Source organism: Camelus ferus, chromosome 6 (genome assembly GCF_009834535.1).
Source record: "Camelus ferus isolate YT-003-E chromosome 6, BCGSAC_Cfer_1.0, whole genome shotgun sequence".
In the NCBI taxonomy this organism is placed as follows: domain Eukaryota; kingdom Metazoa; phylum Chordata; class Mammalia; order Artiodactyla; family Camelidae; genus Camelus; species Camelus ferus.
Window position 1 is genome coordinate 66,146,347 of NC_045701.1, and position 17,276 is coordinate 66,163,622.

At 36.0% G+C, this 17,276-nt stretch overlaps 1 protein-coding gene across 1 annotated transcript; it reads right to left on the reverse strand.

The window, feature by feature from the left end:
* Positions 1-690: 690 nt before the first annotated feature.
* ERH (ERH mRNA splicing and mitosis factor) lies at positions 691-17,098 on the reverse strand. The gene is made up of 4 exons (XM_032482262.1): positions 16,970-17,098; positions 12,954-13,041; positions 6,765-6,885; positions 691-1,220 (listed from the first exon to the last, which is right to left on the reverse strand). The coding sequence occupies exons 1-4, from the start codon at positions 16,970-16,972 to the stop codon at positions 1,118-1,120; spliced, it is 315 nt and encodes a 104-aa protein (XP_032338153.1). The 5' UTR covers positions 16,973-17,098; the 3' UTR covers positions 691-1,117.
* Positions 17,099-17,276: the final 178 nt, after the last annotated feature.

Below are 17,276 nucleotides of genomic sequence, written 5' to 3' on the forward strand. Positions count from 1 at the left end.
TACAGTAATGACTTCTCATCTTAGAGTAATTATTCTATAGAAAAAGTGAGCACACATAAATACTAACCCAGAATTTGGTTCCACATAAAATAGGAAAAAATAGTTAAGCCTCTAATGTGGAAGTGGGGGAGGGCACAAGGGGAATATAACACCAGTCATGAAGCCTCCAAAGAAAAATCTGCCAATCTTATAGGGTGTAAAGACATTATTAGCTATTGGTGAAGTGTGATAATAGCAGAATCAGGGAATGTCCACATACGTGATGACTGAAGGTACAATATAGTATATGTTCAAGTCACAATGTGAGCACGTTCTCTACATTAAAAGATTACCATGTACTTTTCTGTGGTCTTTCCCCCACCTTCTTAGCTTCCATACAGGAGTGGTAATCAGGACTCACCTGCTCAAAGCTAAGGAACTAACCTGGCTGTTGCTGTAGATAAGCCATGGTACCAGAAAGTCTTTCATAATGTTTGCAGCAACAGTAGGTAGAAACCCTGGAGATACAACTGAGATTCACTTACAAGGCTGGAAAAATGAGGTAAAAGCTCTTTAGCATCACACAAACCACAGCAAAATATATTCAGCACATAGACAAGCTTTCTTCAAATTTGTTGTGTAGCAGGCTTTTGGTTTAGAAACTGATAATGCTTTGCAAGAAAATTCAATTCAGTTCAGAGACAAAATCACTCAGGGGGAAAATATAACTAAAGAACATTTATTTGTTTTTCACTAAGACTTATCTTGAGGACACAACTAAACTGTGTCACCACCCCCCACCCCAATTTGAAATGGGTTAGTACAGTGAATGTTATAAAGCAGGTACGAACAGTTTGAAGGACTGGAACCAACAATAACTGACAAAAACCAACTTCCATCTAAACCATCATAAAAATGTTTAAGTAAAAAAAAAAAAAAAAAAAAAAATAAGGCAGGGAGGGCAATGGAGGTTTCAGATTGAACAAGATCCTCACATTTCTTCTACTACATTCAATCCTAGCCAGAATGTACCAAAATGGAAACAGGATTTACAGTAAAATACAAAACTTTCACCACAGCACGCTGTACACACCTGTGTTCCAAGCCCACCCCGTCCCCCTAATGCTTTCAAACTCAACTATTTCCCGGCCTGCTGGGCCTGCCGACGAAGGAGCACGTAGATCTTCTCTTTAATCCAGTCTTTGTTATAAGGCTGGTATGTCTGGGTATCAGCTCGGTAACTGAGGAACAGAAAGGTAAAAAGCAAAGAAAGTTACAATGGTCAATTACTGTCAAATTTTTAAAACCTGAAATTGTAACTACTCAACGATGGCAAAGATGTTCACATCTTCATACATGAAAAGAGCTAATTACATAACTTGAATTCTAAGTGACAGGAAGTTTAGATCACTTAGTACAATCTTCTGGCAGAAAAAGAAAACAAGGTCTAGAGATCTTAAGTTAAATGCTCAACGTGTTACCCATCTATTTCTTGACAGAGTATGACCAGAAACCACGTGTTCTTTCTCCTACATAGTTAATCTTTTTATGGTTCCTTTAGTGATTAAAAAACAAAACCATACACTAATAAAAACTTCAGATTTGCTAAATTTATTTTGAATCAACTAAAAAAGCTTTAAAAACATGCTACTACTACAAAGATTTATTCCCTGAAAAGTACTAACAGAAGGAAAATTTTGTATACATCCAGTATTTTAGGGTTTCCCTTTCAACAGAAGTACTGCTAGAGGCTGAGAAAGGTCAGGAATACAAGGAGTAGCATTAGCAATAAAACTCAAATGGGATTCCAGGGTTTTTGGAGTACAAGGTATCATCACTTAATAGCCAAATCACTCAAGGTATCTTCAGAGGACTCAAAAAATACAAGCATTGCAAGTGATCTACAACTGAAATCTAGCTGGTTAAGCAATAAATTCATTTTGGAGTTAAAAAAAAAACTAACGCTATAGTATAAAAAGCAGACAGTAAGTAGGTAGAGATCACACAAATACAAAGCACATCATAGTGTTTCAAAGCCATGTGCACCATCTGGTGGAAATACTGCATGGCATCCAAGAGGGGAAAATATACCTTGCCTAAAAAAAAAATACCTTAGGGATGGATACTCTAGAAAAATTAAGTATCTAATCTATCAACTATTGTTTCATTTTAGCCAACAGTTTCATTTTTTTTAGCTTCTCAGCAAAAAACAAACAAAAAAACCCCTGTAAAATGATAGTAAACACCTATTAAGACATTACCAACTGCTAGGTAGTGCTTTAAGTGCTTATCTGAATCAACTCACTTAATCTTGTTTACAACGCTATGAGTAGATATGATTACCATCCACCCCCCCCCTTTTTTAATAAAGGAGGAAACCAAGACTCAAAAAAAGATTTTGGGCAAGGAATAAAAGCTTAAACGCTCCTGACCGGAGTCTTCACTGTTAACCACTGAGCTAGAATCTTATGCTCCAATTTTTTGAAGAGAAACTCCAAAATAGGAATGTTTTATACACCCTTATCATATTCTTCCTCTGAATGAATCAGGTTTATTAAAAATGCACAAGCTTTCTACTTTCACAAAATGCTTAACCAGAAAGAAACATTTGGCTCTTATGAATGTCCTTTTGTTACAATGAGAAATATTCTAAAAAGTGAAAATTTTCTTTGACTACCCTTTGTTTATGCTTCTTAATTAAATAAGTGCTAATCAACTCTACTTCAGGGTATGGCAGAATAGAGTACAATATTTATATTAACACTGGTAAAGAACTAAAAAAGTAACAGAATTTTTCGAACTATAAAGTCTTGGTGGGACAGCCTTATTTAGACCATCCCCCCTCAACAAGATCACTTTGGTTTGTGAACATTTAGGAATCCATCAACTTGCATGCTATTTTCCAAATTAGATAGTAATAATGCCTTTTTTACAGAAAGCTGTGTGTTGATGGCTATTAACTGGCACTTGAAAATGAGACAATTAAATGTTACATACGTTAGTAAAATCCCTAGCTGTTGGCACAGATGAATCTTTTAGCTTAATATTATAGTCAATGAATGCAGGTGTATACAGGGCAGAAGCTGTGGATCTGAGTAGGGAAATCAGCCAGGATCTTCACTAATAAGCTGTCTTCCTGACTAGGTAGGAGTACCTCCTAATTACAATAAATAAGGATGAAAATGTCCCTCTGCCTCTAAGCAAACAAAGAAAGCCTGCATCTTCAAAAAGCTGTTCTCTCAATCTTATAAAAAGCCTAGTTAAAACAAAACAAAACAAAACCTTACAGATCACAGAACTGTGAAGAAATCTGTACTCTAACTTCAAATATATGAAATACAAATCCTCCATGTATAAATTTTACTATTAATGCCTGGTCAGTTTGTTCTGGGTTTAATTATGTCAACAAAGTATAATCTTATTTATTCCATTCTTCCCCTACTGGTTTCAATGAAATAAAAAGTGTCCTATGTCACTGCCATTTAGATGTAATAGAAGCAATGAGTACACAACAATTTACAAATCAAAAATGCATGCAATTCCTGGTCTGAGGAGTAACAGCCCAAGTCACAATCCTTGATTAAGGAGAGTAGGATGTGCTGTCATAGGAAGTGCCATGACAACAAGTCACCTCTTTGGAAACAATTTTGGAAAACTTATTTCTCCTGAACATCCAAATAACAAAGTCATATGGGCAAAATGATCCTAAATCCTAAATCTGATTTTGAAAGTTTTCAGAGGCCAAAAGTTCATCATTAGAGACAGCAACATGAATAGCTACAGTTTAGTTTTCCAGACTATTAACAACTATAAATTATCATGAATCTATCATTAATCTGAACTACTATAGTTGCAAAGAATTACCTAAAATAATTAAATTATAATCTGTAATTATATATAATTAAAGAAGTCTTTCCTCCATCTTGCTTTAATAATGCAAACATCAGAAATCATTTTAGCAAGCTACTTGTAGATTCTGGTTAACATTTAATTGCAGAAAGTTAGAAATGTCATGATCTGTTCTTAATGACACACTTGTAGTATGTCCCTAAAAGCTACTATTTCGCTTTGTGTAACTTTCATACTGTCAAAAAACAACATAACACCTCTTTATTAGTTAACAGTACAATTTAACTCACTTGTGAAATTTGAAACTCCTATCATTCTACTTGTGGCAAATTTTAAAGAACCAATCTACCTGTACTTAAAAATAAAACCCTGCCCTGACATTGTCAAGCTAGTTAAAGACGGAGCTCTTGCTACCTGATGCTGCTGTGCTAAGCAAGCACAAGAGCCTCACAAGAGTACTGGGAGGTAGATGTATCTAAATTTTGCAAATAAGCAATCTGAGGTTTAGCAATAGTAAGCTAACTTGCCCAAGGGAGCTAGCAAATGACAGAGCCAAGATTCAAAGTCAGCTAGGTCTAATCCTGAAACTCCAGTTAGCTGTTAACCATAACCTCCCAAGGTTGTAAGTAATTTCTCATTTGCTGAGGATGAGTGCCACATGCCAAAGCATCAATAAGTGATTTTTATAAAATTAGAAAGAAAGCCATTAATTTTTAAAATAAAATCAACATTCATTTAAAGAATGAAGTGAAGACATGCACACAAACTCTGTTAAAATCCTATTAAGTTCCAACTGAAACATCTATTACTTAAGTGTGAAAATTTCCTCAAATACACTTGGGACAAAAATACATTTAAAAAAACACACAGTTTACTCAGATAAATAACTTCAGCATGAAAGTCACATATTATATGGGTGACATGTATTTTTACAACCAATATTTACTCAATATTAACTAGGTGCTAACTACTACTCTAGGCACTGGGGATGTAGCAGTGAATAAAAACAAAGCACTCTGTTCTCAAATTCTATAAAGTGAGTAAACACATTATTGGTGACTTCATATCCAGTAAATTATCTGCCAACATCTGGGCTTCTCAGTTCCTTGAACTCCTCTCCTCCAATGATCTTGTTTCCTGCCCTTCCTTGACCAGATCCCTATACTTTGTCATTATCAGTAACTCCAATCTCCTAATTTCAAGCGCTTGTTCCCTGATCACTACTTTCACTTACCACAACTTCAACAATCCTTTGACCCCACTGTGACCCATAACTAATTGATCCTACCTCTGTCTCCACCCACCCCACCCCTTATTTACATTTCATGGTCATTCAGTCTCTTGCATTAATACTCCCTTGTATATATCTTCAATTTTTAGCAAAATCTCTGAAAGAGATTAATTGTGGCATTATCATTAATACCTGTAAAGACTCACCTGTAACCATTCAGGTTAAGAGTGATAAAGAAAAAAACCATTATCACAATGACTGATTTTAAATTATCAGTTACCTCTTAAATCACACATTCCCTAATCCCTTTACCCTCCTAGATTATTTACCTCTTTTCACAAACCTCCAATACCTCCTCCCTCACCCTTAGTTTCAAATGGTGTCCTTCCTATTTTACTCAGATAACTAAAGCAGAAAACAATTTCCCCAAGCTTCCATCACATCTGCCAGCCCGCCCTACTTTACTATTAATGAACTGTCCAAGATTCTATCTAGAGCCATCAGTTTCTCCCTCTCTGTTAGATCATCCCATCAGCCTGGAAACTTACCATTATTTCTCCCATCTTAAAAACAAAAATAAAATAAAAAGGGCATTTCTTCCTTTAGCTGTAACTACTTTCTATGCTCTCATTTTGAGCTAAATTCGTCAAAGAAGTTGGCTGTGTTAGCAGCCTACAGTTCTTCTCATTACCTTAAACTCACTGTAATGTATAGACTTTACTCCTGTCACTCTACCAGACTTCCACAGTGCTAAACTAGGGGTCAGTTCTCAGTCCTCATTTATTTCACCTACCAATAATATGAAATACTTCTGAACTGGCTTCTAGGATATCACCCTCTCTGCCCCACCAATTTCATCTCCTCCTACTTTCACTGACTCACTCACTCTTCTGCAGCTTCACAGGCTTCCTTTTAACCTGATTTATTCACTGTTCAACTCCCAGTGCCCATGGTATATAGTTAGCATTCAATAAGTATTTGTTAAATGACTATGTATATGTCTTTTTCTGTGTGTGTGTCTGGCAATAAACAGGTCAACTACAGACATTACAAACCAACACAGCATAATACATATAGCTCTGCTGGCCTCTTACAGTTTTCTGAGATTTTTATATTGAAATAACCATAATAGAATTATAACACATTGTTAACACATTTCATAAAAGACCAGAACTGGATCACTTAAATGTTCTGAGTGAGCAAAGTGAAATGGCTACAACTGAAAATACAATGAAGAGGTGCAGAAAATAAAACTAAAAAAAAAAAAAAAAAAAAAGTGCTTCCAATTTCCTCTGTAAAATTAGCTGTACTTACACTCACTCTCTTATCCAAAAAATGCTGAGAAGATTAAGTATTATAGACTTACTTGCTTCTTGGCAATAGTGATAATAAGCAATTACTGACACAATTTATAACAAACATAGTATATTAGGAAAAAAATTTTAATTTCACAAACTCTAAAAATAGAAAATATTAAGGGGTCTGAAAAAAAATCTCATTCTAACACATCAAAATATACATGATTAACATCAGGTGGGATTAAAATTAAATTCATTTCAGTCCTACAAACGTTTATTTTTAAAAAATAAGGTCATGAAAATGACCAGTGGCAGGCAAAATGAGCTCCCAATACCATACACTGCCTCAAGCAGATGAACAAACAACAGAAAAATACAACTAAAGAGACATAGTGGCCAATACTTACACAAGGCAGCTGAGATCTGCCAGATCATCAATAAAATCAAACAACTGACTGATGTCATATGTGATAGAGGGGCTGTTGGGATTCATTCTCTTCAGATGTTCTTCATACATTTTACAAACACCTAAGTAGGGGGGAAAACCAAGATCTTACAACTGCATCAATTTTAGATAACAACAGTTTTACATGTTGAAGTAATATCTATTTCTATAAAGTTATGCTGGGAAAAGAACAGTACAGTGATCACTTTTACTTTAATTGTTGCCACTAGCAAATTTTAAAATATTTTATAAATTCAGCAGAATGTTGATAAGTACCTTGTGCCTTAATAATAAAATAAAATGATTACTTCAAGTCATTGAATCTTTAATGACTTGTCATACAATGGTTCAAAGTGATGACATCATAGGTATCAGGTTTTCCAATAAATATTCTTAACACCTCAGAGTAAATAAAGAAAAATACCACACTTGGGAAAGATGAATGACAAATTAACCCTTTTCTATTCTGCTTTCAAATTTTGATACAAGGCAAAGTAAAAACCAAAATTGGCAATGAGGAAGAGATTATCATAATAGAGTACTTAAGATCCTGGACTCTGGATTCAGAGACTTGAATTCCAGCTTTGTCCTTTACTAATGACTCCATCCCCTGAATCCCACCTGTCAAACGGAGATAACAGTACCTCTTCATAGAGCTGTGAAGATTACATGAAATACTGCATATAACGCATTTGCACATATAATAAACATGTAAGTACTCAAATAAAAGTAAAAAGAACAACAGTGAACAAGATCACTGACAGCAAGCCCACATAATTATCTAAAGAACACATTTTTTATTTAATTTTTATTCAGTGACACACTCCTTTCTTGTTCCCACAAAATGGAAATAAAACCTTTTCAGCTCATTCCCACTACCAAATGCTTCTAAGACTACTATGATGAATGGACAAGTGAATAAATATTAGTAAACTGGGAAAAACATGTCCTGTCCTGTATGTACTGGTCTTTCATGTACCTCTAATTTGACTTCATAAATTTCCTAATAAAAAGTAATAATCAACAACAGAGTTTTCAAAAGCTATCTTAGTAATTAAGGGTTTTGATGGTACTGGTACACCACACTGTCATCAGAGAGTATCTGAATTCCTGAACAGAGAAGGTGAAATGGAAAGGAAATAAAAACCAGGAAAATAAATTGTTTTATCTTAAAAAGGCACTGACCCACAGCTACCATCATACTTAATGGTGAAAGACTGAGTGCTTTCCACTCAGATCAGGAAGAACACTAGAAGATCTGCTCTTGCCACTTGTACTCAGCATTGCATTGCAGGTTCCAGCCAGGGTGATTTGGCAAGGAGAAGCACTAACAGGCCTCAGGTTGGAAGAAGTGCACCTATCTCTATTCACACATGATATGATCCTGTATACAGAATATCCTATGGAAACTACAAAATGAAAACAAACTATTAGAACTAATAAATGAGTGCAGCAAAATTGCATGATATAAGATTAACATACAAAAATCAATTGTAGTTCTATACCTCAACAATATAAACAATATGAACATGAAGAAAACAGCTCCATGTACAAAAGCATCAAAAAATAATAAAATCCTTAGGAGTAAATTTAATGAGACATAAGACATACAATGAAAACTACAAAATGTGACTGAAAGTAAAGATTTAAATAAATGGAGATATGTCTCATGTTCATGGATTGGGCAACTTAGTATCAAGCTGGTAATATTCCCCCAAATGATCTACAGATTCAACGAAATTCTTATCAAAATCTAAAGGACTTTTGCAGAAACTGACAAATTGATCCCAAATTTGATATGGAATTACAAGGGACCCAGGATAGCCAAAATATCTTGAAAAAGAAGAACAAAACTGGAAGATTCACACTTCTTGATTCCAAAACTTAATCAAGACAAGTCTATGCATAAGGATAGGCACACAGGTTAATGGAAAAGAAACAAAGGTCCAAAAATAAACCCTCAATTTACAGTCAACAGTTATTTGACAAGGGCACCAAGACAATTCAGTGGAGAATAGTTTTTATTAACAAACAGTGCCAGGACAACTGTATATTCACATGTAAAAGAAGAAACTTGGACCTTGTCTCACAGCATGTATAAATATTTCCTCAAAATGGCCCAGGGACCTAAGAGCCAAAACTATGAAACCCTTGGAAGAAAATATAGGCACAAACCTTTGTGACTTTGGATAAGGCAATGGCTTCTTAGATAAGACATCAAAGCCATAAGCAACAGAAGAAAAAAAATATATGTAAGTTGGACTCCATCAAAATTTAAACCTTTCGGGCTTCCCAGGACACTATTAAGAAAGTGAAAAGACAAGCCACAGACTAAGAAAAATCTTTGCAAAACATATATCTGGTAAAAGATTTATCAAAACTATACAAAGAACTCCTAAAAGAAAGCAAATTAAAAAATGGGCAAAAGATCAAAACAACCATCTCACCACGAAAGATGTACAGAAGGCAAAAAAGCATTATGAAAACATTATATCATGAGAAAACTGCAAATTAAAACAATGATATCACTATACATCTATAAGAATGGCAAAAATACAAAACACTGACAACACCAAATGCTGCCACAGGAGCTCCCATTCATTGCTGGTGGGAATGCAAGATGACACAGCCACATCTGAAGACAGCCTGTCAATTTCTTACAAAGCCTTACCATATGATCCAACAATCATACTCCCCAGTATTCAATCAAAGGGACTGAAAGCTTAGGTTCACACAAAAACCTGCACAGTAATGTTTATAGCAGCTTTATTCACTGCCAAAACTTGCAAGATGCCCTTCAATAGGTGAATGGATAACCAAACTGTTGCATACTCATACAATGGAATATTATTCAGCAATAAAAAAATGAGCTATTAAGCCATGAAAAGACATGGAGAAAGAGGGGAAGGTATAGCTCTAGTGGTAGAGTGCATGCCTAGCATGCAAGACGTCCTGGGTTCAATCCCTAGTATCTCCATTAAATAAATAAGTTAAATAAGCCTAATCCCCTCCCCCCAAAAGGAATTAAAAATAATAAAGAAAAAAAAAGAAAACTTAAAAGTATACTGCTAGGTGAAAGAGCCAATTTGCAAAAGCTACATACTATAATTTCAACTAAACAACATTCTGGAAACTATAGAGACATTAAAAATGTCAGATGGGGTGGAGGGTGGAGATGAATGAATAGGTGGAGCACAGGGAATTTTTAGGGTTGCAGATGGTAGATAACATGTCATTATAAATATCAAAATCCATAGAATGTTCAAAGCAAAGAGGGAACATTAATGTAAAATCATGGACTTTAATTAATAAGGTATCAGGATTGGTTCCACAATTGTCACAAGTGTATCACACTAGTAAAAAATGTAAATAGCAGGAAAAACTGGGAAGGAGTGGGAAGGAAGCAGGAGTATGATGTAACTGTACTTTCTAACCATTTTTCCTGTAACATGAAACTATCCTAGAAAAAATTAAGTCTATTAATTAAAATGGAAACAAAATCACCATTCCCAACTAAAAATGTGGGTAGGGAAGAGCTATCAAGCCACAAAGAGACATGGAAGAACCTTAAATGCGTATTCCTAAGTGAAAGAAGCCATTTTCAAAGGGTTATATATGGTAATAATTCCCATTTTATAAAATTCTGGAAAAGACAAAACTACAGTGACAGAAGACTGGTGGTCTCCAGGGGGCAGGGAGTGGGGCAGGGAGGGATGAACAGGTGGAGCATGAGGGATTTTTTAAGGCAGTGAAACTATTTCCATGATACTTTAATGGTGGATATATGACACTATGCATTTGGCAAAATCCACAGAACCGCACAACACAAAGTAGGAACCCTAGTGTAAACTATGGACTTCAATAATAGGGGAAATTATGGGTTAGGGAGAAGTATATTGGAACTCTGTACTTTCCATTCAATTTTTCTTTAAACCTAAAACTACTCTAGAAATAAAGTGTATTAATTAAAAAAAAAAAGCACAATCACTAAAATCAGCAAAGGTTAGTAAAGAGTATTGCAGAATCAAAGACCAAATATGGTAATACAGGTAAAGCAACAATCTGCTAAGTCAGTGTGCGCAAATTCTATTTTAACAGCAAGTAAGGGTATCAGCACAGGAAGGGACCTGAAAAGAGAAAAGGACAGAAGCCTTGCTCTTCTTTAAAAATTACAGCACAATTTGATGGCACCCAGGAAGGCATAGAAGCTGTCTCTAATTATTATGAGTAGCTTTTTTTCCTTCACAGGTCTATCCACTGTTGACTTTAAATGAACAGATTTTAAGTCAAACTCAGTCAGCTTTAGAAAATCAGTAAATTCAGGGACGTGCTAAGCAACAAAAATAGCAACTATAAAATCCTTACAGGAAGAAGCAAAGAATGGACAGTTTGCTAGAAAGCATGCAGGGCATGCACAACTGGTTTACTTGATGTAATGATTAAATGTAAGGATGAATCAAATTTGTGATGATTTAATCTGTGTGCTCATGGTTTACTGAGGGCTAATACTTCCCTTCAGGGTTGTGCAAGCTTTTCAAATGCACAATAAATTATGCTGATTTGGTTCCATTTGCCTTTTTTGCTGAGCTAATTTTTATTTTCTAACAACATGCTGATGGACTGTAACCAGCTTTTAACATTAATTTAACAAGCAGACTATTAGGTTCTATAGGCACTCCTTGAGCCTGCCTTAAAAACTATAGTGCTTGAGTTTAACCAGAATATATAATGATACCTGTAAAATATTTACATAACACAGTAACAAAATAACATATAACAAATAGCAGAATATTTACATAATAATTGGATGCTTGTGAAAGTCATTAATTATATACATGAAGTTGATCAAAAAAGGTAAAGTACTTGCAAAGCAAAGGAAACCATAAGCAAAACAAAACGACACCCTATGGAATAAGAGAAAACTGTTTGCAAAAGATGTGACTGACAGAGGCTTAACATCCAGAATATATAAATAGCTCATACAACTTAATAACAAAAAAGAACCCCAAGCCAATCCAAAAATAGGCAGAAGACCTAAACAATTCTCCAATGAAGACAAACAGCCAATAGGCAGATGAAAAAGTGCTCAATATCGCTAATTGTCAGAGAAATGCAAATCAAAACTACAATGAGGTTATCATTTCACACCAGTCAGAATGGCCATCATTATAAAGGCCACAAATGATAAATGCTGGAGAGGATGTGGAGCAAAGGCAACCCTCCTACACTGTTGGTGGAAATGTAGCTGATGCAGCCATTATGGAAAACAGTTTGGAGATTCCTCAAAAAACTAGAAAGACTTACCATATGATCCAGCAAGCCCACTCCAGGGCATACATCTGGAGGGAACTCTTAATTTGAAAAGATACATGCACTCCAATGTTCATAGCAGCACTATTTACAACAGCCAAGACATGGAAACAATCTAAATGTCCATTGACAGATGACTGGATAAAGAAGCTGTGGTATATTTATACAATGGAATACTACTCAGTGATAAAAAAAATGAATAAAACAATGCCATTTGCAGCAACATGGATGGACCTTGGATTGTCATTCTAAGTGAAATAAGCCAGAAAGAAAGAAAACTACCATATATCATCACTCGTATGTGGAATCTAAAAAAAGACAATAATGAACTTATCTACAAAACAGAAACAGACTCACAGACATAGAAAACAAACTTATGGCTACCAGGGGGGAAAAGGGGTGGGGAGGGATAAACTGGGAGTTTGAGATCTGCAAATATTAACTACTATATATAAAATAGATAAACAACAAATTTCTTCTGTATAGCACAAGAAACTACGTTCAATATCTTGCAGTAACCTATAATGAAAAAGAATATGAAAACGAATAAACGTATATGTATGACTGAATCATTATGTTGTACATCAGAAAGTGAAACACTGTAAACTGACTATACTTCAATAAAAAAAGTAAAGTTATATTTGCAGCAGAAAAAGGCAGTGTATACAACTACCATTTCAAATAGTCAGCAATTATGGTCCTAAATATCTACTTTCCCTGCGCAGAGTAACAATTCAAGAAATCTAGAGGAAAAAACAAACCAGTGTCTAAATGTGAATGTAAGGGGGAGAAAAAAACTCTAAAAGATTTCTACCCTTTGATTATCAGTGTTTAAACTCACCTTCCATGCATTCATTCACAGATTCATAGTCAGCATAAGTTCTGCCTTCTGGCCTCTTTGTAGGCTGTACCAGCAAAATGGTGTGAGACTGCAGAAGGAAAAGTGATTTTAATATAAGTTTATAACTCATATTTGAGAAATTCATAGTATGAGATAAAATCCCCAATCATGATACAAATGATCATTGGTTATTAAAACACTATTAATCAGGGTGCTCTTTCTATAATATTTATGCCTTTGCCCAAGTGTAGCACCAGAAGCTGGGTTCACAACTCCTCTATAACCGTCTCTTAGTCCCCCAGTCCTTAACGGCTACTTTCTCAAACTATTATTGCACTCACTGCCAGCAGGTATTCAGCATAAGCTACCTTGTACTGTTTTCCTTCTTTCTTCCCAGCTGATTATAAACCTGCTTAGGTTTTCTATTTCCATTGATCGGTTTCTATCTCTAGCCTTATTAAGTCCCTAATGAAGAGTCAGATATAGGCTGATGAAAGGAGAGAAAAAGGAAAATACTATAATGATTGCAAGTACTGTATCAATCTATGTTCTTTTTCTAACCTTAGCACAACAGTGAAACAACATCTTATCCAGGGATTAGATTCAAATATCAAGGCATAAGATGAAATGGCAATATAAAATTAATATACATAGTTAATGTTACTCTAGTAAATTCATTAAATTATTCACCTAATAATGACTCACCATAAAGGGCTATATTATACCAAAATAATTTATTTTTAAACACTAGAATCACACAAAACAGCTAGAGGATTGCACTGTAGGAAATGTGAATATGCCTGAATAGCAGATAGATTTGTCTTCCATTTCATGCTCGGGGGAGGAGTGGGGTGGAGACATGTTTTCGTTAGTGGGTCTATTTCAGGGTTTCTCTACTTTGGCACCATTATATTTGGGACTGGAAGATCCTCGTTGTGGAGGCTGTCCTGTACATTGTAGGTTTAGCAGCATCCCTGGTCTATTTCGACTAATACCAGTAGCACTGGAACTCCCACCTGATCCTGGCCAAAGTGTGACAACCAAAGATGTCTCCAAAACACTGGTCTATTGAAATTATAACCCCTTCCAATTTTTTGCCGAGTATGTAAGGATCATTAATTAAATGCAAATATGATACAACTTCACTGTAAACCCAATCCTAAATCAAATCACTCATATTTTTTCCTTGTCTTTTGCTGTACTATTATTTTTGGGTAAAAAAAAATTTTTTTTTCTTAATGACAGGAACCAAACTTTTGAAAAGATAAGAATTTTTTATTTTCTTTCTTTCTCTTTTGTGAAAATAAGAAAGGAGTTTATTTTAGGTCTTAAGAACTGCAATTTGGGAGACACAAATTTGGGTAATTCTGGAAGCGTGTTCTGAGGAAGAGGAAGAGTTGGGGCTTATAAAGGCAAAAAGCCAAGCAGTTGGTAAAAGTTGCCCGGTGAGAATTGTGATGGCCTGTCACGAAATGATCAGAATTTTTAACTACCAACAAACTGGAACTGAAAAAGCTGATGCTTAGACTTTCTGAATAAGCACCAAAAAATAGTACTTTTGAAAACAATATGAAAAATAAAGTAATTTATTTTACTCCTCCCTCCCCGTCAAGAACTAAGTCATTCTGACTGAAAAGTTACAGAGCATTTGAGATAAAATAGAACTTGATGACAAGAGATCAAAAGTGATTCTCACCTATAATGACCTGAACACAGTCAAAGCCTTTCTTAAATAGTGGTTAAAAGCCAGAGAAGGCAATATACAACATACAAGGTTTTGCAAGCCATCAATAGTTTCAACAGGTCGTGTGTTGAAAAAAAATTTTTTTATAGAAACTATACTAACTTTCCTATAATAGAGCCTGTCCCATACACTAGCCATACTGGTTGCTACTGTATTAATTTTGTTCTTATTCTAATGCAAAATAAGGGACTAATTCACTTATAAGAGTAAAGATACGGAAATGGCTATACAGTATGTTGCTTTTTATATTTAGCCTTAAAATGATTCTTAAAATGAGCAAAGTTGACTATTTTAAATACTTAGTGCCCAAAGATAAAGCTAAAAATTAAGAAAAAATGACTAAATTTACAAAACTGTAGTCAAAATGGTTATTTTTAAGTGGCAGTGCCTTTTTGTTATCAGTTTAAGTTCATAATACTTCTCAAACCTATTTTGGTCACTTTCTTCTTACTGGAGCTAATTTTAGAATCTCTTCATTTTACTAAAATTCCAAATATATTTGTTTTGTTTGTTTGTTTGTTTTTGTTTTGGTGGGGAGGTAATTAGGTTTATTTATTTTTAGAGGAGGTACTGGGGATTGAACCCAGGACCTGGTGCATGCTAAGCACCCGCTCTACGACACTTGAGTTATACCCTCCCCCCTCCAAATATATTTGCCTTATAAAATTACCAGTTTTTTCTTTCTTCTAGACAGCTTTGGTCCTTGCCTTCCTCATGGTACTCTTTCTCAGGGGAATAATCAGTGTACGCACACATACACACACAAATGTATATATATGCAAAACATAAAGAAATACAGGCGTATATATATATTTACATAAATTTATGCAGAATTACCTTTAAAAAATTCCTTATTTTCTCTGATAACCAAGAAGTTATGATTCACTCTAATGAATAATCTGGCTTTGTTAACTTTTTAAAGCCTTACAAACATGAAATCTAAGAACAGTCATTCTACTGTTGTAGAAATACTACAATACATACATTTGGCTCTTCAGCTTCAAATGCTTCTCCCAAACTACCAAAAAGAAAAAAGAAAAAAAAAAGAAAAGAAACTGAAGCTGGTATCTTCAGTAAAGCAAAAGTATTTAAGACTTTTGAACAAATAGTTGTTCACTTTAAATACAAATTCCAATTTTTAATTCACTCGGACTGATAAGGAATTATCACTGATACTTGTCTAAGGAGAATGGGTTGTTGGTATTAACTGCTATCATTTTCTCAGACTTTAATCTAAGCATTTTAGCACTATCAAATAGTGACACAAAAGGCAAAGAAGGAAACTCAAAGAGATGAAATGACTTGCCTAAGGTCACAGTGCAAATTGTAATAAAACGGAACTAGAAATCCAGTTTTCTAATCCCTAGACCTCTGGAATTATATTGGGTCAAACACTGAAATATCTCAATTCAGAAAAATTTCAACTTGAAAACGTTCCTTGTTAACAACAGTTGCAAAACCTTTTAACTGCAGCAACCAGAAAACGAAAATTGAAGTGTGGAAGTAACCATGATTCCTCAGAATCTCTGCGAGCATCTCCTTTTTGTGGATTACAAAATACATAAGCAAAAAAAAAACAAAACAAAACAAAAAGCAAAACCTTACCCACCCACTCCACTACCACCCCGGTCAGATTCTAAGGAACCTGTATCCTCAGCTGAACCTATCTTTTCAGCCTCCAGCCCCAAGAGACTATAAATAAGGATAAGAACAGGACTGAGGGCTTAAAGAAAACACCAAACTAGGTATGTAGAGGCCTTAGAAAAGCGAAAAACCGTTATGTATTTTTTTAAAAGGCAGAACACGAAAAAACAAAAGGGAGCAACTGAAAAAGCACACTGTAAAGCAAAGACGACCCCTCCTGGACCACATGCTGGGTGCAGCAGATTCAATCTGTCAGCTTTGGGGCAGGATTGTCAGACATCCCCCGGCCATTGTTCCTACAGAAGGAGTTTGTAAGGAAAGAGCAGAATCCCCATGCCTGCCTCTACCAAGGAGAGCAATCGGGAGAAAGCGCATCCTCCGCACCGCACGCCTCGCACGAGCCGGCAGGCGGGCGCGCAACCGCAGGGCGGACCCGGGCTCCGGGGCCTAGCGCCAGGCCCAGCGTCTCCGCGGCGGGAAGGGGAGGTCGACCCACAAGCTGGAAGGCCGGGCAGCAGCACGCTTGTGCTAGACGGGGTGGAGAGAAGATACACGGGTTGGGGTCGCCTCGGGGGCTGGGGTCACCAGGGAGGCTGGGGGCTTGGGGTGCCGCTAAGGCCTTTCTCACCATCGCGCCAAACTCTTTCGCTGCAGCCGCTGCCGACACCGCCGCCGCACACGAGCTTAGCCGCAACGCCGCCAACAGCCAATCCCCGCGAGAGGACCCGCCGGAAGTCGTCAGAAGCGCACCGCGAAAAAGCCTTTTGGACCATAGAGGCGCACATATTTCCGGCAGCTAGAGCAGATACTGACTCTGTTTCTGCCATCTTGGATCTGGGCGACCTGACACACGGAGAATGTATCCGAACTTGAAAAAGAATCATTTTATTTTTCAGGACGATGTCTTCCGTACTCTCGTTATTAGACATGCGGCT